Source organism: Thamnophis elegans, chromosome 1, assembly GCF_009769535.1.
Source record: "Thamnophis elegans isolate rThaEle1 chromosome 1, rThaEle1.pri, whole genome shotgun sequence".
NCBI classification, from domain to species: domain Eukaryota; kingdom Metazoa; phylum Chordata; class Lepidosauria; order Squamata; family Colubridae; genus Thamnophis; species Thamnophis elegans.
This window is the reverse complement of record NC_045541.1, coordinates 62956962-62980565: the sequence shown is the minus strand read 5'-3', so window position 1 is coordinate 62980565 and position 23604 is coordinate 62956962. Positions and strand designations below refer to the sequence as shown.

Sequence of the window (23604 nt, the reverse complement as noted above, 5' to 3'; positions counted from 1 at the left end):
CAAACAGATTGGCAATGAATGATTGGAAAGAAGAAAACTGAACTGAGTAAAACACCAACATCCCAGGTCTGACAGTTGTTGCAATCGTTCTGCATTGCTTACACTATCTTTTGATTTGAGCCATTTGGAATCTTAAGGCTAAATATCTCAGGAATCCTTAATATCTCTTGGCCTCAACACTGCACAGAATCGGGTGCAGCCTCACAATTCTTTGTTCCGAAATCCTATTGAATAGGAGCTTGCAACCATTACTTTCGCCTCTTAGAGGCACTGGAGTTGCATCTCGGGGTTTCGCTTTCTCTCTCCCCCCACCCCAAAGAAAAGCAATAGGAAGTTGATCGAAAAGTCCCTTGAGCGGGGTTCCCCACGCAGGCATATTTTTGCTCCCCAGTTGTCTGAATTCCACCAATCCACGATCGACCGCAATTTAAAAGCAGCAGAATTTGGAAAGAGCTTCCGTGGAGGCCTGGAGGAAGGGACGCGCCGCGGGTAAGGATTCTGGTAAGGAATCATCCAAACAAAGGTTACTATGCCTAGGAGGAGGAGGAGGATGGGAGCCTTTCGCCTCGGCGTGAAGAGCTGGCTCTTTACTTCTTATCTGGGATTCGAGAACGATCCCAGAGTTCGATCAGGTTCGATTCCACGGGGGTAGCAACTAGGCTGCCGTTACTGGAGCTTCGCAAGTAAACAGACCGTACTCGGTGTCCGTGCGCGATCCCTTTAGACTGGGTGGTACGTAACTTATCCTGCGGAGCGGGGTAAGAGGTGGCAGAAGTTGCCTCATGTAACTGATGCAACTTGAATTGGGAGCCTACGGTGGATTCAGTATTGGGCTCCGTCGCTCTTTTCTCGCGGTGCAGTCCGTTAAATTAAAGATTAGATAGGGATGGAGGAGTTCACTCAAAAGGCATCTTGTCTTTCCCTCTGTAACAAATGTTGAACTTGGGGAAAGGAAGGAGGGGAGGGAAGAAGTAGAGCGAGAGAAAAAAGGAAAGAGAACCAACAGGAAGGAAATTCTGGTAAAATACCACTAATGATGTACAGCAATTGCATGATAACCACTGGTTAGCAAAGTTAGATGTGGTGGTAGCAAAAAAAAGGTGGGGAGGGGGAGTCAGGCTTAGTCATGTTAGACTTGCATTAGGTTGTCCCAGGGACTCCTTGGATAAAGGAACACAACATTGTTGATTCTCAACACAAGGATGGGTAGAACTCACAGGCTAAGAGATGGTTCCCTATAGAACATTATACAGTGCCAACAGATTTTGGGTCCTAACTTTGAAATCTTTTATCAGAAGATGTTTAAATCTGATACTTTGACAGCTTCTTTTAATGAAGTTTATCCCAGATAAATATGAATTATACAAGTGATTGGCCTGTTTCCTTACTGAATCTGATTGTTGGCATACACCTATATATTTTTATTAGAGATCTGAAGTTTAAAATGTAATATTGGTTCCTGTGATGTAATCAGTACAGTAAAGTTTCTTTTTAACAGACATACGCTTGTTTCATGCATTACAGTAATTTTATTCTGGAAGGTTCATGGGATTTTCTAGAAGTTTTTTCGAAAGTGTAAGAGCATAACAGAGTTGGAAGGGACCTTGGAGGTCTTCTAATCCAACCCTCTGCTCAAACAGGAGGCCCTATACCATTTCAGACCAATGGCTGTCCAATCTCTTCTTAAAATACTTCCAGTGTTGGAGTACCCACAACTTCTGGAGGGCAAGATCTTCCACTGAGTAATGAATATGTATATGAATTATCCATCCTTCTGAGGTTGGTAAAATGAGGGCCCAGATTGTTGGGGGCAATATGCTGACTCTGTAAATCACTTAGAGAGGGCTGTAAAGTACTGTGAAGCAGTATATAAGTCTAAGTGCTATAATTGCTATATGAATGGTTTGGAAATTGATAAGAGAGCAGTAGAAACGGATGTTGAACATTCTTATAATTGTCAAGAAACATTCAAAATGTAAGTCTGGAAAGTCCTGCATTTGTGATCATATCACAGCTGCAGATTTTACAACAGAGATCCCTCCAATGACACTTTCTCTTTCTCACTTGTGTGATCTGATATTTATGTGTGGTCAATTTCAGGAGGTAAAACTTATTGGGTTCAATCCTTATATCTAAAGTAGTTGTTACCCAAGGGGAAGCATGATGAACAAAAATCTGAAATTTGGGTGTATGCTTCATTTTTACTTTTGCTTCCTTAAAATGGAGTTAGAAACATTCTAACCCACAAGTATGGTGGGGGAGGTTTCCTCAGTTGCTGTGATTTCATCTTTTTATGGCAAGTAGACAATAGGTCACAAATAACTGAAAATAAGTGAATGTACTGAATAGATACTCATATTTATTTAACTGGCCTGTTTTTCTTTCTTTTCATTTCTAATTGGACATTAACATACCTATTTCTAGGTGGTTAATAGCTTCCAAATGTGCTCTCCATAGAGGCATTTGTATCTATTTTTTCCTCTCACCTTCACAAATGTTCATACTGTATTATATATCATATTTCCATAGTAATGTTTTAAATTGCTGTTTATTGCAAACCTCCTAGAATTCAGTAGAGAATTGGTGGGATAAACATGTTAAATACATAATACCAGTTGGTAAGATACAGACATTTGCACTATGCAGCAGTGAGTTCTGAAAACATATATTTAAATACTACCTAGAAGCCTATATGTCCCTTTTAAGGACAGGCAGAAAATAGTTGGTAACCTGTTGATCAATTTTAAAGTAATTGACAATGGTTTCTGAGTTATCTAGTAATGTGAACAACCCCAAACTTCCTGCTTTCAACCTTGGGAGAATTTTATATAAAGAGACTTGTGATGGTTTTGCACTAATCAAAAATATTCAATATCAAAATATTCTCTTAGATTCTCAGTTCCATATTTCTTACACTTACCTGTCTGCCTCAGCTCATTGTTTAGTTCAACGTTATTTATATAAATGGAAGTTTTTTCCACTTAGCAACAAATTGCAAACTAGATCTCATAAGCAGAAATTTGATTTTGTCACATACCAGTTTTGTAGACAAGCGTGAAATGAAATATTGTCAAAAATATTGATGATAGCAAACATTATTGTTCTAAGCAAACAGTCTTCTCTGCTTATTTTTGCAAGCAAAGTTCAAACTCACATTTATCATCTCTTATCCTTAGTCATTATTTTTATTTCTTGCAAACTATTTGGGGGAGGTTATTTTTTTATTTCTTGCAAACTATTTGGGGGATGCTAATACAAGCCAAATGCAGTATTAGGTTTTAGTTCACTTTGCTGCTTGGTATTGTTGTCTTTTTTTTTGTATTGAAATTTTATTCTCAGATTTTATGTGTTTTAAAGAAGCCATTCAAAATATTAACCACATCAGTTAGCTAGCTTCCTTGGGCATACTTGCATCCTCACACATTATCTCTAGGCTTGGACAACGTTACCTTAGACTAAAGGTAGTAGTGAAAATCCAGCCATTACCGTGACATAAACCATTGCTTTTAAGGTGTAAAAATAATTATTATTTGTTTGGACATAGCATTTTACAGGAATGAACATGAACATGAATTTAGTCTATGTTTCATATACTGTGTGTGTACATTTTTGTGTATGGGCATGTATCTGTTTTAAGCATCTTAAACTTCACTTATTTTCCCAGGTACTGTACATTAGCCAGGGACAACATGGAAATTCTTGATCCTCCACCCCCCTATGATGACAAGAGGTCTGGAGCTGAAGGTGGGAGAACACAATCAGCACAGTCAATTTACATGAAAAGGATGTTAAATGAAAATATTTTAAAGGGTTAAGAGATAGGAGAAACATGCCGGTAGGAAAACTGTGACTTAGGACTGTAAATAGAGGGCCAAACTAGACAGGAAGTGTTAAATGCATATTTTTATTTAGAATTGAGATGAGGCTGTTACTGAGGTTTCAGTGTACTAATCCCAGACAATCAGCCATTGTCGTAATTTGTATCCAGATAAATACATAAAGCACTGCTACAATCATGCCTAGGAGATCTACTATGGAACCATCCTATCACAACTACAATTGCCATTTTTTATCATAGATAGGGTTCATCAATGTTGCCCTTTTTCCTCCTCTCTTAACAGGTGATAGAATTTGCGAGATGGAAGAAGGGGACCTCCGAATTGCATATTGGGAGGAAAAAAATGTTAGGCAAGCGTTCATTCGCAAGGTAAGTCTGACACCAGCCCTCTGACTTAGGCCAGAGCAGGCAATCAACTATGAGATTGGCTAAAATAACAGAATTTTACAAATCTGCTTTTCCTGCTTTTTATAATCCATTGAATGGAGGAGGTGTCTGCCTGAAGAACTTTCAAATGTTAGTGCATTATTCTGGGCTTAAAAAATGTTTCAAACCCTTTTGCTTAGGCAATAGCTCCTGTTTATTTCCCTCAGGTAGTCTTCCTTACATTCTACGTATATTTATGCAAACTACAGAATAGAGCTGAACAACGTACGGCCCACCAAGCAGCCTTGTGTGATCTGCTAGCATTTTTTTTAGTCAGTAATTTTGCCCCAAAGATGTGTACCTAAGTGCTTCCAGTGCCTTGATGTTGCCACTCTGCTAATAGCTAAACAGCTGACTGACGCACCGGGTATTTCTCACTTGAGAAAACATATGGCAAGATTAAAATATTCCATATAATTCAGCAAAAGGCTTTCATTCTTGTACCAATTCTTGCTACACTGCTGCGGGAGCATCTGAATCTGGTCACCCACAACTTTGTTTTGGGTCTTTGTTTTGCATTTTGAATTCGCATCTCCTTTGTCTTCACAAACAGGTTTACAGCATCATCACCCTTCAGTTACTACTGACTGTGGCAATAGTTGCTATCTTCACCTTTGTGTAAGTGTTCATGGGTCCCAGAAAGACAAAGCCATGTGGGTGGACATGGGACTGAGAACGTGTGATGAGCAATGACTAGTGATACTCCTCCAGACTTGTATCTGTCAGGCTCAAACACAGAGAAGGGATGCATCTTTCCTCCATTTTTGGCTTCCCCCTTCCCCTTTATCTTACTACTGTGTCTGATTGTATGAAAATAAATTATATTAACTCCAGGGGAGCAGGGGGAACCTTAGCTCCTGATGCTCCAAAGCCTTCTGAAGCTTGCCATGTTATCAAAGAAGCAATGGTGATAGCAGTAGCAGTTATATACCGCCTCACAGTGCTTTTACAGCCCTCTCTAAGTGGTTTACAGAGTCAGCATATTGCCCCCAACAATCTGGCTTCTCATTTTACCGACTTTGGAAGGATGGAAGGCTGAGTCAACCTTGAGCCTGGTGAGATTCCATCTGCCAAATTGCAGGCAGCCGGCAGTCAACAGAAGTAGCCTGCAGTACTGCACTCTAACCACTGTGCCACCACAGCTCATCATTGTATGATGCTTTCAGTGGCAGACTTCCCTCTCTATTTTTGGACAATAGATTTTTTTAGATTCCTGCAAAGATTATTATTTCTGAGATGTTCTAAAGATAGGGATTAGAATTTGTTTCTTTACTTTTATTTGGGTTTTTTAAAATCCCACCTTTATTGTTTTTATAAATAACTCAAGGTAGCAAACATACCTAATGCCCCTTCTTCTTCCTATTTTCCTTATAACAATAACCCAGTGAGGTGGGTTGGTCTGACTGGCCCAAGGTCACCCATCTGGCTTAGATGGCCTAAAGCAGGACTAGAACCCTCTATGGACTAGGAGAGCCATTGGTATATACAGTGCATTCAAGCAACAGTGAAGAAATGTACTTCCCTTTGGCTCCTTTTTATTCATATACGAGAAGCTTATAGACATGCAAAAATGTAGGTAAACTTGGTAAGGAAATATCTATTTGCTTGAAGGTCTCTTCTTTGCATTAGGTATATGTTTCAGCAATTGCATAGGAAAAATACATAGTGAATACAGGCTAATCAGCAGCTAGATGCAAGCCAAGTTCTGGGTGTAGTCCAGTTAATGGGTAAGTTATTAGTGTTCTTGACCACAAAAGGGAAAATGAAACTGTAAAATAATCTTAATGGAATTTTGGGCTAACTTAGGTCAAAAGTGGTTGACAGTCCAGTAATACTTGATCTCATGTCATTCTTCTCCACAGGACTCCTGTGAACACTTATGTGATCAATCACATTCCAATCTATTATACATCTTAGTAAGTATTAGTCAAAATGTCATTGGTGATCTATTTCTTTGCTGTAATCTTCCCTAACTTAGTGCCTTTTACATATATTGATAATACAGTCAAAGAACTCCAAGCCATAATGGAAAGTACAGGTAGTCCTCAAATTATGACTGTTCATTCATCAACTGTTCAAAATTATAATGGTGCTGAACACGGGGACGTATAACTTTCCACATGAATTTACAGCCATTGCAGCTGCCCTGCAGTCATATGATTGTGATCTGGACTCTTGACAACCTATTTGCATTTAAAATGGGTTGGCAAGTCCTCCATCATATACTTGCCATTTGCAATTTTCCCTGTTGACTTCTTCAGAAAGCAGCAAGGAAGCTGGCAAGGAAGATGGCAAGCTGCTGCCACAGGACATCTTCTGGTTTCTGGGGGTTGACTGGAAAAGGTCCATCAGGATCCTTCAGGATCTTTTTTTCAGGGAACATCTTGGAGAGTGGAAGGGCTTTCTGCCAGATTGATTTCACCCCACGTGGGGTGGAATGCCTCTGCAAAGCAGCCCTTCTCAAAGAAGATGATTGGAATCGTTCATGGTGAAAGCAATAGCAATAGCACTTAGACTAACATACCAGTTCATACTGCTTTACAGCCCCTCTCTAAGAGGTTTACAGAGTCAGCATATTGGTCCTAACAATCTGAGCCCTCATTTTACCAACCTTGGAAGGATGGAAGGCTGAGTCAATTTTGAGCTGGTCAGAATCAGACTGCTGGCAGTTGGCAGAATTAGCCTGCAGTACTGCATTCTAACCACTGTGCCACCACAGCCAAGAATAATTTTAGCCTGGGGTGGTTGTGGGGAGGCTGGCTGCAAACACCTCATGCTTCAAAGACTCCCATGTTAAAATCCCTCTTGACTTTCACCATGGACTTTTGCAGCCATAATTTTTGAGAGTGACGGCTGCCTGTCAGATAGATTTCATTGCTCCAATTCAGTGCAAGAATTCCCTTCTCTGCACAAAGGGGACCCTCCTCCTTCTATTGGCAGGCAACTCTTTCCCTCACTGTTTAATGACCCACACAGTTGCCTAATGATTGCACCTGGGAGAGCCAGGATACCAGTCACTGAGCTAAACGATCATGTGGGTACCTCGCTTAATGATCCCCATGACTTACAGCTACAACGGGCATGCTCTATTATAGTTGTAAGACAAGAACTTCTTGTACCATAATGAATACTTGACAAGTTGTATCCTTTAAGATTCTCTGCTCTACTCTGACTTCCTTCACCACCGCTTGTAAGTACATTTGATATCACTTTTCAGAGGAAATACTGTATTTTTCAGACTATAAGACATACCTTTCTCCCCCCCACCCAAAAGAGGGTGAAAATCTGGATGCATCTTATACACTGAATACAGCATTTTTGGCCTCCCAAATCCCCATCCCCCTTCACAAAAATGGACATGCAGAGGGTTTGGGAGGCCTGCAAAGAGCTCCTGGGGGCTGGGGAGGGCAAAAATGAGTGGAAAATGGACTGTTTTTTCCTCATTTTTTGCCCCCAGGAGTACTCTACAAGCTTCCTAAAGGCTATGCATGACCTTATTTTGGCCAAAAAATGCGCCCATTTTCATGAAAGACAGGCTGCTTTTTACTCATATTTGCTCCCCCCCCCCGAAGCCCCCAGGAGCACTTTGCAGGCCTCTTAAACTCTCTGCCCCATTTTTCACAAACAATGAGGAGTGCAGAGGGTTTGGGAGGTCTGCAGAGTGCAAAAACTTTTTTTTTAATTTTACCTCTTCAATATCATGGAGCATCTTATACTCCGGTGCGTCTTATACTCCGAAAAATATAGTATGCCCTACCTTCTTAATTTGGCATAGTCTCATAAAATCTCTGATAAAACTGTAATATATATGTTCAATTGTATGGAGTAAAGGACTTTCATTGAAAAAAAGTTTACTAAATGTAAGAGGGCAGCTTGCTATTTGCAATAATTTGTCTTTTTCTATCTTCCCAGTGCTGTATTTTTGATTTGTTACCTGGTGCTGGTGTTTTGTCAAAAGATCCAGTAAGTATCCCTCACAGGTACCATCTGTGATTTTATCACATTCTAAATCTGCTGGGAATTCTAGAATGAAAGATAGAGAAATGGTTTAAAAGGATGGCATTCTGGCTGTGGAAATACAGCCTTGATAGATGATTTCTACCCCCCTCCCCCCCTCCTTTTTTTTGCTCTGCAGTAGAAACGAGAGATGTAAAAAAATAAATAAAGGTACAGTAGTCCTCGACTTACAACCACAATTGAGCCCAAAATTTATGTTGCTAAGTGAGGAATTTCTTGAGTTTTGCTCAAGTTTTATGACTTTTCTTGCTACGTTTTTCAAGCCAATCGCTGCAGTTGTTAAATTAATAACACCGTTGTTAAGTGAATCTGGTTTCCCCATTGACTTTGCTTGCCAGTAGGTCCCAAAAGATGATCACATGGATCCAGGATACTGCAACTCCCATAAATATATAAACCAATTGTCAAGCATCTGAATGTAAATCATGGGGGCCTGGGGATGCTGCAACAGTCATAAATGTAAAAAAAGGTCATAAGTCACTTTTTTCAGTGCTGTTGTAACTTTGAATGTTGTAAGTCGAGGACTACTTGCAATGCAAATTTTGTCTATAGGATGGTTATACACTAGTATTGCAATGAAGGTGCACTGTTGAAACCCAGCGATCCAAAAGACTTCAGGAAAAAAAGTTCCGTATTCAGAGGAACTGTAGTGTAAAACAACTTTCTGTCATAGGGAATCACCTATATAATCCTTTTAAATATTGTGTTCTCTGAAAATACGACCTATCCTGAAAATAAGTCCTACCCTATTTTCTGTATGCACCTAATATAAGCCCTACCCCCCAAATAAGCCCTAAGTGTAAGGGGTGGGCCTGGCCAGCATAGGAGGTGGCAAGCGTGCAGGGACCAGCGATGTCTGGTAGCAGCTGCAGCCTGCACAGCACAGGTGAGTTGAGTACATGTGCAAGCAGAAGCAGAGGCAGGCCATCCAGATGTGCTGCGCAGGCTGCGGGAAAGCCGAGTGGCGGTGGGCTGATCTTTGCACTTCTTGACTTGCCTGCAACTGACACAGCCCATTGGGATCACCTGCTTTACGCTTCATGCGCAGCCTGAGTGCTCTGACCAAGGGACCAGCGGGCTGCGGCTGCTGCCGAATACCGTTGGTCTTTAGTAGGGAAGCCATTAACCTTTTTTTCTAGATGACTTTAAAAGATTTTCATTCTATTACTTTTTCCGCCTATTGTTCCTTTTAGTTTTTACAGTTTCTGTGCAGGCTTTTTAAATATTTTTTTTAATTGTTTGTATCCTTTAACAGCTCAAGGTGGCAAACATATCCAGCACACCTTCCTCATCCTATTATCCCACAACAATAACCCAGTAAAGTCAGGATGCAGAATATTTTTCAGGTTAACATTTTAAAGTTACAGTGGCTTTTCTTATGAATGATGAAGCCAGAAATCAAAACGTAGCTTTTTAAAATCTTGGTTTGGGAGCTTTCTGCTGCTAAATAACTTACCAATTTTGCTCTGAAGAAGCTTCTAATAGAATTGTCCTGCTAAGGAAACTGCTTGGAATAGAATAGAACATGTGGAAGTCTGGTATAACTTTGAAAACATTTTACCAAAATATACTTTTCCTTAAAGTGGGACCATTTGTATGGGCACTGACTCATTCTTTGGTCTTTTTCAGGAGACGATATCCATGGAACATAATCCTTATGACAATTTTTGTAAGTGGTAGATTGATGTTACAGGTTGGGCTAGATTTAGTAGATATGATATCCCTAACATGGGGAGATCTGAATTATTGGCAAAAGAGCCTATGATAGGAATTAAAGGGTGAATTATTATATTTGCATTATTACAAAATATTCAAGTAAAAAATAATTTCAGATTATTATAACACTTGGCAGGAAAATGATTTCATTGCCTCCAAACTACGAATGTTTCCTTACATTCAGAGAAATTATCTATCTAAACAGTGTGTCTTTCTCTTTTAAACAAATACATTGACAAAGTTTGTTATTGAGGGGGAAAATGGCACAATCTAATGCTAACAATTTGGAATTGGGTTAAACTGGAACACCTAGGCCGTTAACCAGTACAAGTTTTAGAAATCATCTAATATCTGTACAGAAAGATCAGTATTAATTGCCAGTTGTTAACTGCCCAATTTAAGGTATTAATATTAATGGTATATGACCTAATTAAGAATAACCATTTCTTTCATTATGGGAGAATGGGAGATGCCTCGGGGTCCCTGGTCTAGAATACATATAGATTTCGCTGGCCCCTTTCACGGTCAGACTTTCCTTATAGTTGTGGACGCGCACTCTCGATGGGTGGAAGTATTGCTCATGCACTCCACCACATCTGACAGTACTGTGCGAGCCTTGCGACGATTGTTCGCAACCCACGGGTTGCCGGACACAGTAGTGTCCGACAACGGCCCGCAATTCACTTCCACAACGTTCCAAACATACCTGGCCGAGCAAGGGGTCTGCCACGCGCTGGTTGCCCCTTACCACCCGGCCAGCAATGGCTGAGCGGAAAGGGCGGTTAGATCTGCCAAGGAGGCTTTGGGCCGTCTACACCGTGGAGACTGGCAGGCAAGGGTGGATGCTTACTTATTGGCACAGCACTCCACACCTTGCCCCCTGACACAGAAAAGCCCCGCGGAGATGTTGATGGGCAGGCGCCTGCGGACCACCCTGGATAGATTGCATCCCGTCTATTCAGGAATTCAGTCTGGCAACCTGGGGCCTCCAACCCCCTCCCGCACTTTCAAACCTGGGGACCTGGTTTGGGCTAGAAACTATGGAGGAGAGACGAGATGGGTGCCTGCAGTTATAACCGAAGTAACAGGGCCCGTTTCCTACAGGATTCGAGTTTCAGATGGATCAACCTGGAGAAGACACCTGGATCAATTGAGACAACAACGGTCATCAGAAAATAATTCTCAAGCCGACACGCAAGGTCCTGGCTTAACCATTTCTCAGCCAGACCTGAATCCGCAACCGCAGTTAAATAACCACAACTCTCCAGCCTTCTTCAATCCAGGCCAGCCTAGCTCAGTATCACAGCCCAGCGTTGCTTCTCAATCCGGAGTCGAAAACCCCAACCCATTACATTTAGGCCAACATAGACCTAGCCTTCCCCTTCCAGAGGCCGCCTACCGGCCTAGTCACAAGCCGACAACATCCTCGGCCGTGCCCCCTTCGCCCAGCTTACCATTCAGTGGGAATCATCCATTCAGGGTTCCTCGGCCATCAGACGTCACCTGGAGCTTCACTCCCCGAGGGGAGGAGCTCAGACAGGGACATCACTGCGATGATCCGCCTGCAATGCAATTGCGGCGTTCGGGGCGTGTCCGCCGTTCTCCTATTTACTTACAAGACTACGCGTGCGCAACCATCACGCATGCGCACAGCTGGGGGGGAAGAAGTGTTGTATAGTTAAAGTTAGTCCTCGCTGTTACGAATGACAGTTCGGCAGCAGCCAGTTCGGCGGAACTATAAAAGGCAGACTTTTTCAAACTGTCAGTTGTTCAGCACCAGAGCAGACGAACTCTCCGGTCCAGCTGGAGCTGCTTCGCTGCCTCTCTACACAGAATATCCTTCTGTTTGTTACATTGTTCAACCAGCACCATTGCCTGGTCGTATCCTGTTAATGTTACAAGTTGTGTTATAATAAATTGGTTACAGAGTTACCGGACACGAGCTTCTGTCTTCATTCCTGAATATATAATACTGGCGACGAAGGTGGGATACCTGTAACCAGAAGAAAAAAAAAATCAACTGCCACTTCTAGTCAGATCGTCTACACTTCAACCAACTGCCATGGCCAGAATGCCAACTTTTGCCCCCTTTGGGGTTGGAGGTGAAACGTGGGAGGCATTTCTTGAACGATTTGAATGCTTTTTAATCGCGAACAACCGTCAGGGTTATTCTCAAGCGAGGAAATGTGGTTTCTTCCTTACAGCTTGTGGTCCGGAAATGTTTGCCACCGCAAGGTCCTTTGCCGCCCCAAGAGCGGTGTACGACCTCACCTGGCAAGAACTAACAGACGGACTTCAGGCATATTACGCGCCTACTCCCTCTCAAATAGCCAGACGCTTCGCTTACCGCAGGCGAGTCCAAAAGCCTGCAGAGACAGTTAATCAATTTTTGCAAGCCTTGAGAGTTGCTGCAGCACAGTGTGAGTTCCCAGATCTGGAGGCAAACCTCGCAGAGCAATTCGTCTGTGGCCTGAAGGATATTTTCCTTAGGCGTAGGCTTTTGGGCAAGCCTAAGGTCACATTAGTCTATGCCATAGACGAGGCTCGCGCTGCGGAGTTGGCAGATTCATCGTCCAGCGAAATAGAACGCTACCTCGCGCAGATGACAGTTGCTGGAGGGTTACCTGCCACTCAAGCCTCAACCGCTCCAACGCCTCCTCCGCTCCAGCAGCCAACTTACATTACAAATCTAATTGATGAGCTAGCCCCCCTGCCTGACTATCTACAACAACTTCAGGTAGATAGACTCGGGGCACAACCCCGCCGTCAGCAGCCTCGACAAAATCAAGCCATCAGCCGTTTCCCTTCAAACTCCTCTGCTTGCATTGGCTGTGGCGGAGCGCACGCCCGGGCTAATTGCCCCTTCAAGGCAGCGGTTTGCCGCCGCTGCGGAAAGAAAGGACATTTAGCCCATGTCTGCAAAGCCTCACTTCCTACTCCTTCTGCAGCAATCGAGCCACCTCCTCCATATGGTCCTCCTCCACCCCCGCCGAAGAGCTCGCAGCAGCGGAAACCTGCTCAGCGTCAAGACGAATGTTTTAATATCAATCAAGCTTCTTCGTCTCTGCATGACACTTCCATCAACTCATCCTCACAGGGTACGGACAAAGTCAATATTAATATACTGTTTGAAGGGAAGCTGTGTCAGATGGAAGTGGACTCCGGCTCCTCAAAATCCCTTCTTTCATGGGACACTTTTTCTCTGTTGTGCCCCCACGTAAAACGTTGTCACTTGTCACCCCTTAACGCAATTTTAACAGACTATCAAGGCTCCCATATCTCTATCCTTGGTTCATATGCCTTGAGGGTTTCTTATGGCAAGTTTTGCGCTGTTTTACCTGCTTTAATTGTTCAGAAGCCCTTACCAGCAATTCTGGGGTTAGAATGGTTTTCTCCCTTGGGTATCTCCCTTCAGGGGATTCATTCTACTGTGGACACGCCCCCAGACATAGCAGCAGTCTTGTCAGACTACGCTGACATTTTTGATGGCCAGCTAGGCCATTACAAAGGTAGCCCCATTTCCCTTAGCTTGGATCCCCAGGTTGCACCAATCAGACTGAAGGCCCGCAGGGTGCCCTTTGCCTTAAGGCCAAAGGTTGAAGCGGAGCTTGATAAGCTCGTGGCGCAGGGCATACTGGAGCCCGTCGACCACTCACCTTGGGAGACCCCCATTGTGATTGCGGTGAAGGCCGACGGCTCCATTAGGATCTGCGCCGACTATAAGTCGACCATCAACCTTGGCCTTCAGGCAAACCCCTATCCAGTCCCTGTTGTACAGCACCTGCTCCACTCCTTGGGGCAGGGCCGTATTTTCGCCAAACTGGATATGGCGCAGGCCTACCAGCAACTCCCTGTGGATGACGATGCGGCAGCTGCCCAAACCATCGTCACCCACCGGCGGGCTTTCCGTTGTCGCCGCCTTCAATTCGGCGTTTCCGTTGCCCCGGGGATTTTCCAGAGCCTCATGGAACATCTGCTCCATGGGCTCCCTGGAGTGGTACCTTACTTTGATGATGTTCTGATCGCTGCTGACAGCCGCTCAGACCTCATCAAAGTACTGAGGAAAGTCCTCGACCGTTTCAGGGGCGCGGGTCTTAAATTTAAACGCAGCAAATGTTTCTTTGCTGTGCCCCAAGTGGATTTCCTGGGCTTCACAATTGATGCCCAGGGAATTCATCCTACCCCTTCTAAATTGACAGCTATCAGGAACGCTCCCACTCCTACTTCAAAGGCGCAGCTCCAATCGTTCCTGGGGCTTTTAAATTTCTACACGCCTTTCATCCCTCACAAGGCATCACTAGCCGAGCCGCTACATCGGTTGCTCGACCGATCCGCGCCTTGGCAATGGGGCAGCCGCGAAGCGCATGCGTTCGCAGTTGTCAAATCCCTGCTGACGTCAGAGGCAGTCTTAGTGCAATATAGCGACAAGATGCCCCTGACTCTAGCATGTGATGCCTCCCCCGTCGGTTTGGGGGCTGTTCTGAGTCACGTCCTGCCCAACGGCTCAGAAGCTCCCATAGCTGTTTATTCCAGAACACTGTCCTCGGCTGAGAGGAACTACAGCCAGATCGACAAGGAGGCTCTGGCTGCAGTGTCAGGAATCAAAAAGTTTCACGACTACCTATACGGGCGGCACTTCACCCTATTCACAGACCATAAGCCACTCCTTGGGCTACTGGCTGGTGATAGACCGACCCCTCCTATCCTGTCCCCAAGGATGACCCGCTGGACGGAGTTCTTAGCGGCGTATTATTACGCCCTGTGCTACCGTCCGGGCAAGCAAATAGGGCATGCAGATGCCCTTAGTCGCTGCCCTCTTCCGGACACGGAAGATCAAGCGGTTCCTTGCCGTTCTGTTCTGGCAATTGCTCAGTTAGAATTGCCATTGACTTCTACCGATGTGGCCGCCTACTCTCGGTCTGACCCTACACTGTCACAGCTATTGAACTGGGTCCTGAGAGGCTGGCCTGCGGGTGAGTTACCACCACAGTTCAAGCACTTCAAGAACAGACAGTGGGAGCTTTCTATACATTCAGGCTGCCTACTGTGGGGCGACCGTGTGGTCATCCCAACGGTCCTCCAACAACAGATTCTGCAACGCCTCCATGAAAGTCACCCCGGAGTCAGCAGAATGAAGGCCCTTGCTCGCAGTTTCGTTTGGTGGCCAGGTTTAGATGCAGAGATCGAAGCCTGGGTCGCCAAATGCGAAACCTGCCAGCAGTCCCGACCATCTCCTCCTTCCTCTCCCTCCAGGAGAGGATAAAATACGTGGATAAAATACATGTGGAAATCCCATTGCCAATGAAAATGAAATTAGGATTAGGGTTAGGTCTATTTGATGTCATGGCCGAAAACTAATTCTAGGGATAGATTCTTAATAGTTTCCTAAGGAAAGGGTCAGTTGCGGCTTTCATTTCAAACTTGTTTGTGGCCCAGAATAAAATACATGGGGAAATCCCATTGCCAATGAAAATGAAATTGAGTTTAGAGTTAGGGTTATGTCTACTTGGCATCATGGCCAAAAACTAATGCTAGGGATAATAACAGTTTTCTAAGAAAAGCTTCAGTTTCAGACTTGTTTGTGATCCAAAGTAAAATACATGCGAAAATCCCATTGCTAATGAAAATGAAAGTAGGGTTAGGGTTAAGTCTTTTGGCTTCATGGCCACAATGTAATGATAGGGAAAGATTCTCAACAGATTTCAGTTAGGATTTAGAGTTAGGGTTTCAAAGGGTAGGATCAGTTACAGCTTTCATTTTGGAATTGTTTATGGTCCACAGTAAAATACATGGAAAAATCCCATTGCCAATGAAAATGAAAGTATGGTTAGGGTTAGGTCTACCCTACCTATAGGTAGATCTAACCCTATAAGTCATAGCCGAAAATGAATGCTAGGGATAGATTTTTAATGGCTTTCTAAGGCAAGTATCAGTGATGGCTTTTCTTTCAAAGTTTTTTGTCGTCCAGAATTAGATACATGGGGAAATCCCCTTGCCATTGAAAATGAAAGTAGGATTAGGATTAAGTCGGTTTGGAGTCATGGCGAAAACTAATGCTAGGGATAGATTCTTAGCGGTTTTCTAAGGAAAGCTCAGATAAACCTTTTTTTCAGATTTGTTTGTGGTCCAGAATAAAATACTTGGGAAAGCTGCATTGCCATTTCAAATGAAACTAGGGCTAGTGTTAGAGTTGAAGTTAGGTTTAGCGTTAGGTCTGCTTGGAGTTAGGATGGAAAAATAATGCTAGGGATAGATTTAAGAATTTTTCTTAATAAATTGATATTTGCACATGTAAAACAGGCGGCCACTCCTGCAGTATTTTTCATCTGCACTGAATTAAAAGAATCTCTAAATTAATTATTCAGGTGTCATAAGTTTTATATTCATTCCATTTTTTGGTTACTATTTCTTCAGCAAAGGTTAGTGATTTCATCTTATATTTTTCAAAAAGAGACGTGTTTAATTTTGTATAATTCACTCCTCCAACACAATATTTTGAATGAAAGTTCTTCAATCTTTAGCTATATAGTAATGATATTTTTGAAATTATGAAGTGATGTGGGGAATTTGCTCTTATTATTACTGTCTGTATGGCAGCTCAATTTCTATGGAATGTATTTGATTAAACAAACTGCATTTTTAATAGGACTGATTATTCTTATTTCAAATGATACAAATGCTTAAATCTAGGCTTCCTTGTTAATTTATGTATGTTCACTTCTGAATGGGGAGGGAAAAAGTTGCAATGGAATAATAGATATAGCCAATATTGTACTATATACATAATACTTTGCTAATTTTCTATTTTGTTTTGCTTTTTTCCCTAGACATTGTCTTTGGGATATATGACAGGCACCATTGCTAGGTACTGTACATTGGCAGTAAATGAGAGTGATAAGTGTACAATGGGGATAAGCAAGCTGGATTTTCTCAAAAGATAATGGCACAGTGTTGAATAATTATTACTAGAAAATGGATAATAGTCATAGGCTTGGCAAATAAAGCCTCTTATTTCCTTAAAAGTACCAACAAGCTCTTTTTTCATTTTTTGTTATAAATACATCATTGCCATCAGTTATTGGGCATTATATTAAGATACTTTATAATGGTTTTGTTATTAGCTGTTGGATGGCTAAGGCCTCTTTTAATATAAAAATAAAGCAGATTTCCTTCCTGTGTAAGATTTTGTACTAAAAGCATTATAGAATTTGCATCTGGAAACATTCTGAAGAATGATTGAATGGCTTTATTTAAGAGACTGTTGTGAACGTTTTAAAATAACTGTTGAAAAATAGCACAGTATCATTTCTGGAAAAGTTCTGCCTTAACTTGAGTAATATGTTTCTTAGTAAGGTGAGATTCGAATGAGTCACATGGTGCATAAGAATATCTTGAACGTTTCTTCAGAAACTATAGAGTCTTAGATTGATGTGGAGAATATTTAGGTCATCTGTTTATCCTACAGTAGTGCCAGTAATTGATACCAATTGGTAGTTTTTATTTTTAAGAAGTATACTGGCTTGGATTGGAAATATCTACCAGTTTTGCAGTCAGAGAGGCCTTTCTCAATATCCATTGAAGATTGCAAGTAGAAGTTTGGATATCCTTATTATGATCACTATCTATGTGTCTTATAAGAATTTTTATAATCTTTGTAAATCTTATATAATAATAAAATTGATTAATGATATCTTTTTTAAATAAAGTTTTTTATTTTTTCATTTTCATAAAAAATAACCATATGTATACTATTACATAACCAACATTATATTATATTGTTAAATGTTTACATCAATTCGTCTTACCATCAACTCCCAAAAACAATTATTGGCTCTTCTGCTCTTCATACACTGTATTTGTACCCTATCCACCAGTATCTTCTCCCTCTCTCCTCCTCCTCCCTCCCTCTTTCTTCCCTCTGTCGTCCTTTTCTTCTGTACTTCTCCTTCCTCTCTCCTTCTCCTCTCTCCCCTTTCCACTCCTTTCTCTCCTTCTCTCCCCCCCCCCCGCCCTCTCTCCTATCCTTCTCTTCTTCCCTTACCTCTCCCCTCTACTTCGCACTCTTCATTTCATTTACTTGGTGCATTTCAGCCTCTGAGAGAGCTCAATTTTATGTTGATGGTATTTATAATTCCATTTCAATATACATATTTAAAAGAAAAAAGGTATACATATATAGTAATTATATTTTTCACACACCAGCCTATTTTTGGCCAAGATGTAGATCTGGTTACGATTCCCAGCTATTCTCATCATATTTAGATAGTTATGCATCCTTACATGCCCCAAATTTGTAGTTCTGTCTTTATAATCTCAATAATTTTCCATTATAAGTATATTTCATGTTCCCCCTCTATTTTTCTATATCTTATCTTACCCTTAATTATCTTTAAATAACAATCCTTACTGTTCAATGTTCATTACAATTCCATTAATCTACTATGTAAAATAAGAAGCGGTACACACCTCACTTTGTTCATCATCTTATGTGTCCATATTTCAGATATTTTAACCTTTATTTAATTATCTTTCCATTATCATATTCAATCAGTTAGCAAGTCAGTTTAATTATCATATACAGGAGTAAACCACATATCTCAACTTTGTATTTCCCATATAACAATTTCTAATTGTCTGATTTTTTTTCCTAGTAAGTCTTTTGTCCCACTTCTCTATTCCTGTCTTCTCCCTTTTCTTTGTTCTGACATGTCCACCCTCTTCAATTTTCCCCAAGCCACTGTCAAACCCAGTTAAATCTTTTGTATTTCCCTTTGTTGGGGCATAACCCTGCTCTTCAGTTTTTCTTATGCCACTGTCAAACTCAGATCTTTTGCCTGCTTTTTTATTTCTTTTTGTTGGGACACATCCTCCCTTTTCAATTTTCCCTATACCACTGTCAAACCCAATGAAGTTTTTTGTCTGCTTTTTATTTTCCACCATTTCTACTCCTTCATTATCTCCCCTATTCTTCCTTTACTTCCTGCTTCTCCTCAATATCTAACTTCAAAATTCTATTTAGACTGTATTTTAATGATTTATGTATATTTTTTATAATTTCACGTAGTTCTTCAAATTCCCACCTTTTCATAATGTCCAGTTCCAAAATTACAGTTAGTTATACAGTTCTTATTTCAGAGTTCTGATACCACCTTAAATTTAGCTAATTTAGTTAATGGGAAGAGGAAGAGAGGTGGGAGCCATCTTGATCCTTTGTTTTCCCTCCAGCAAAAAAAAAAAGCCCTTCGTATTTTACCAGCTCTTGATTTTATCCCCCACCCCCCCTTGTTACCGTAATGTCTAGTTCCAATATTACTGTTAGTTATGCAGTTCTTATTTCAGAGTTCTGGTCCATCTTAAATTTAATTTAACTAATGTGAAGAGGAAGAGAGGCGGGAGCCATCTTGATCCTTTGTTCTCCCTCCGGCAAAAAAACCCTTCATATTTTCCCAGTTCTTGATTTTATTATTATTATTTTCCCCTTGTTACCTTCCACCTCTCGTTGGTTAGAGTTACTTAATATATATCAATCGGAACGAACTCAAACATGGCAAATCTCCTTGGTATGTTTCTCTTTGCCTCCTGCTTTTTCCAAATTCGAATTTATGACAATTGGTTAATTAAAACTCCTGCTCAGGGTTTCATATTTCATTCGCTGCACAGACAAGATTATGTTATAAGTGAGAAAATAGTGTTTTTTTCTTGATTCCCCCCCCCCCTTGTTACATTCCATCTCTCATTAATTGGAGTTGCTTAAGATATGTTAGTAGAAATTAGAACGAAGCAAATCTCCTTGGTATGTTTTTTGTTTCTGTTTCACCCTCCTAATCGCTTTTAAAGACACAATCTTTTCAAATCCAAATTCAAAGTTTGTGTTTGAATGGGTTTTCACTTCTCTGCTTTCTCCTTTCTCCAAATTGTTTAAAGCAAATGTCTCTTTTTGGGCTAGTGATTTAACCCTCCATTTCCCCCTCCTTTCTTTCTTTCTTTCTTTCTCTCTCTCTCTCTCTCTCTCTCTCTCTCTCTTTCTTTCTTTCTTTTTCTTTCTTTTTCTTTCTTTCTGCCAAAATCCTGATCTGTCCATCAATATTATTTATACTCTTAAGGTTCTTTGCCTTTTCCAAATTCTGATTTTTGACTGTTGGTTAATTAGATCTTCTTACCAGGCTTTTCATCCCGTCTCCTGCAAGCTCCTGCTCAGTTGCTTTGGCCAGAAGCCAGCTTATTGTGCAGCCATGCTACCTGCCACGACGCCGATTCAGAAAGCAAATCTCTAACCTACGAGGGACCTGTTGCACTCCCTCTGGGTCTGATGAGACGCTGCCCCTTCTTCACCCATCCCCCACAGGGAGGTTCTGATCCAAAAGGATCTCAGCATTGGTTTGTCAGACAGAGTTCATGTGAGGCTCTTCAGAGCTCACACTTCCCTCGTCTGTCCAGCTGAAGAACTTCCGGTCAAATCTGATTAATAATATCCTTAAAGCATTTTTTTAACATTCTTATTTTGCAGCATGCATGACACCAAAGCTGTAATCCTTGCCATGATCATCACTACGGTTATAACAATCACTGTCACTGCTTTCTCTTTCCAAACAAAGGTGAGTTGTCTTTGTCATTTTAATATAGTGTAAAAGAGCAAATAGGATAGTCAAGAATGAGTAAAACAAGAAGGGTAATCAAGAATGAATTGGCTGCCGGATACTGTACAAAAGTGAGCAGCTAGTATGAAAGAAGTACTTCGAGAATATTTAATTATGTCACAAGAACTAATGAAGATCAAATTACAAAATAAGCATATGAAGAAAGAAAGAGGAAGAGGAAAACCAAAGAGGTCGCGATTGGATGGTGTTGAAGAGATCCTGAAAGAGAGGCAAGAAGTTTAAGGAACAAGAAAGTGTGTGAAGCAGCATATGAACATGATGGAAGCAAGGATGGTTTTCAAGGATGAAAAATGTGAAAAATAGTGCATGGTGTTAGTACAAGCTAGATCAACTTACATTTGTTTTTTTTTTTCTTTTCTCATGACATGACTTTAAATTCTGTGTCTCATTTCTTACTCATTTTGCATATATTGGCTACTGTATGTATGTATACATGTATCAATGTGTGTGTAAGGCATTAAAATGGTGTCACTTATGCTATAATGTATCATTCTCATTGACAGGTGGATCTCACAACCTGGACTGGTTTTTTCTGTATACTGTCAATTGTCCTCTTTGTGACTTCTATCACCGCTATTATTGTCCTGACATACAAATATGTAAGTGGCTGGAATGGATGACTGGCTTTCATAAGTGTGTGCATTAATTAATATTTACATGTGTTTATATTTGGAACATATCTGCTTTAGTAGCCGCTGTGGCGCGGTGGTTAGAGTGCAGAACTGCAGGCTACTTCTGCTGACTGCCAGCTGCCTGCAATCTGGCAGTTTGAATCTCACCAGGCGCAAGGTTGACTCAGCCTTCCATCCTTCTGAGGTCGGTAAAATGAGAACCCAGATTGTTGGGGGAATATGATAACTCTGTAAATCGCTTAGAGAGGGCTGTAAAGCCCTGTGAAGCGGTATATAAGTTTAAGTGCTACTGCTATTTAATTGGGAAGCTATGACAGATAATGCCTCCATTTTTTTCCCTAAATAATTGTTTCCCCTTGATTGAGGCATTTTGAAATTGAGCTTTGGCCTTAACAGATCCCTTCTATTCATAAGTTGTTGTCCCTTAATAATTTCAATGGGGATTCTCACAGACTGCTTAAACTTCCTCTTGCAGAGCCCTGTAATTAACTGGATCTTACTTATCTTCTGCAGATCTATTGGGTCGATATGCTTTATTCAGCCATTTGTGCCATCATCTTTACCCTGGTTAGTAAAGAATTACTTTCTATGCCCCGAGATGCTTTTTATGAAAATAATAAGTTTGCAGCACTTTGTATGCTCATGTGCTATGCAAAATAAGATTATATAGATAGTCCTCAATTTATGACCACAATTGAGTCCAAAATTTATATTGCTAAGTGAGATATTTGTTAAATGAGTTTTGCCCCATTTTAGGACCTTCCTTGTCACAATTGTTAAATGAATCAGTTCAGTTGTTAAGTTAGTAACCCTGTTGTTAAGTGAAACTGGTTTCTCCATTGATTTTGCTTGTCCGAAGAAAAAGTGATCACATGACACCCCCCTCCCCCAGGACATGGCAACCCATCACAAATATGAGTTAGCCAAGCGTCCAAATCGCATGATCATGGGGATACTGCAAAAGTTATACGTGTGAAAAACTTTTGTAAGTCACCTTTTCCAGTGCCATTGTAACTTTGAACGATCACTAGGCAAACTGTTGTAAGTCAACAGGACTTCCTATTTCTCAGTAAAACAACTCAGCAGCTCATTTCCTGACTGCCACTGATTCATCAGAACCAGCCTTTCATTGACCTGTCGTAAATGATAATATGCAATGCCTAAAAGACAGATGAAGTTTATGACTTTAGCCTTTCAAAATATCAAGATTTGTTCATTAACCCCAAATTACATATATATGTATGTATGTATGTATGTACACACATACACACACACAAGTGGGGAACTTGCTAAAATTGTAAATTATTTGATGTGATGGAATCACTTCTTTGAGCACTTCCAATTAAAATATGGAGAGTGATTAAAAAGTGGATCATTAAGAAGCATCTCCATCCTTGACATGGATTATAGGATTGTTAGACACTTCTAAATTGTATGTATGTTTTCTGTGAGTGTACCACTTTGGTACATTAAAAATTGACTGCATTAAATAAAACAATGATCTGGAATTTTGAAATGAAGCTAAGGAATTCAACAGATAAAGAGAGTGTGGATAGGATTACAAAAAACATATTGATCTACACATTTAAAATGAAAATTAAGGAACTGATGAAGGATGCATGACAAGAAATGATTGGCTGGACACTTGCATCTTTAGAGGTTAGGGTTTTTTTTTGAACTATGAGACTAATTGTTTCTATTTGATTTCCTACAGTTCCTTGCATATGATACCCAGTTGCTCTTGGGGAATAAGAGGTTTTTCCTCAGTCCTGAAGATTACATTTATGGAGCAATTCAAATCTACGTAGATGTCATCTACATATTCCTTTCTATTTTAAGACTTGGGAGCAGACGTTAGGGATTTTTTTAAAATGGCAACTTAAGGGACATGTTTTCAGAATATTAGTATCTTTGCCTTCCCCCATATGAATCTTTTTTGAATAATATTATCATATACACATACTTATACATTTCCATATTGCTCTTATTTTACTATGCTGTGTGAAAGCTTTGTATATTGTATGGAAATATATTAAATATTAAGTTTATTCAACCCAAAATTCAATAAACTTAAGTCTCGTGACATAATTAGTACACTGTCAAAGTGAACGTATGTCCTATGACAGGGATGGCGAAATCTTTTTTTGCTCGTGTGCCATAAGTGGGGGAAGCGCAGGGGGGGTCGTGTGCAAGCTTGCCATAACCATAATGCAATGCACGACTCCCCAGTGCGCATGCCCGCACTACAGGTGCGACCCCCCCCCCACTTTTGCATGCTTTTTTCACCCTCCCCAGGCTCCAGAGGCTTTATAGGATC

General features: G+C 41.1%; 1 protein-coding gene across 2 annotated transcripts; it reads left to right on the top strand.

Annotated features, from left to right (window-relative positions):
• The first annotated feature begins 254 nt into the window (after positions 1–254).
• Positions 255–23604, top strand: LOC116520919 (protein lifeguard 3-like). 2 transcript variants are annotated; one of them, XM_032235419.1, is made up of 12 exons: positions 255–489; positions 3665–3744; positions 4122–4207; positions 4818–4882; positions 6127–6180; positions 8177–8227; positions 9911–9950; positions 16825–16862; positions 20505–20592; positions 21159–21254; positions 21801–21854; positions 23002–23604. In XM_032235419.1, exons 2-12 carry the CDS (start codon positions 3690–3692, stop codon positions 23143–23145), a joined length of 771 nt encoding a protein of 256 aa, XP_032091310.1. In that variant the 5' UTR covers positions 255–489; positions 3665–3689; the 3' UTR covers positions 23146–23604. The 2 variants fall into 2 exon arrangements, with proteins under 2 accessions (XP_032091310.1, XP_032091301.1); XM_032235410.1 differs by having other exon boundaries at positions 256–501.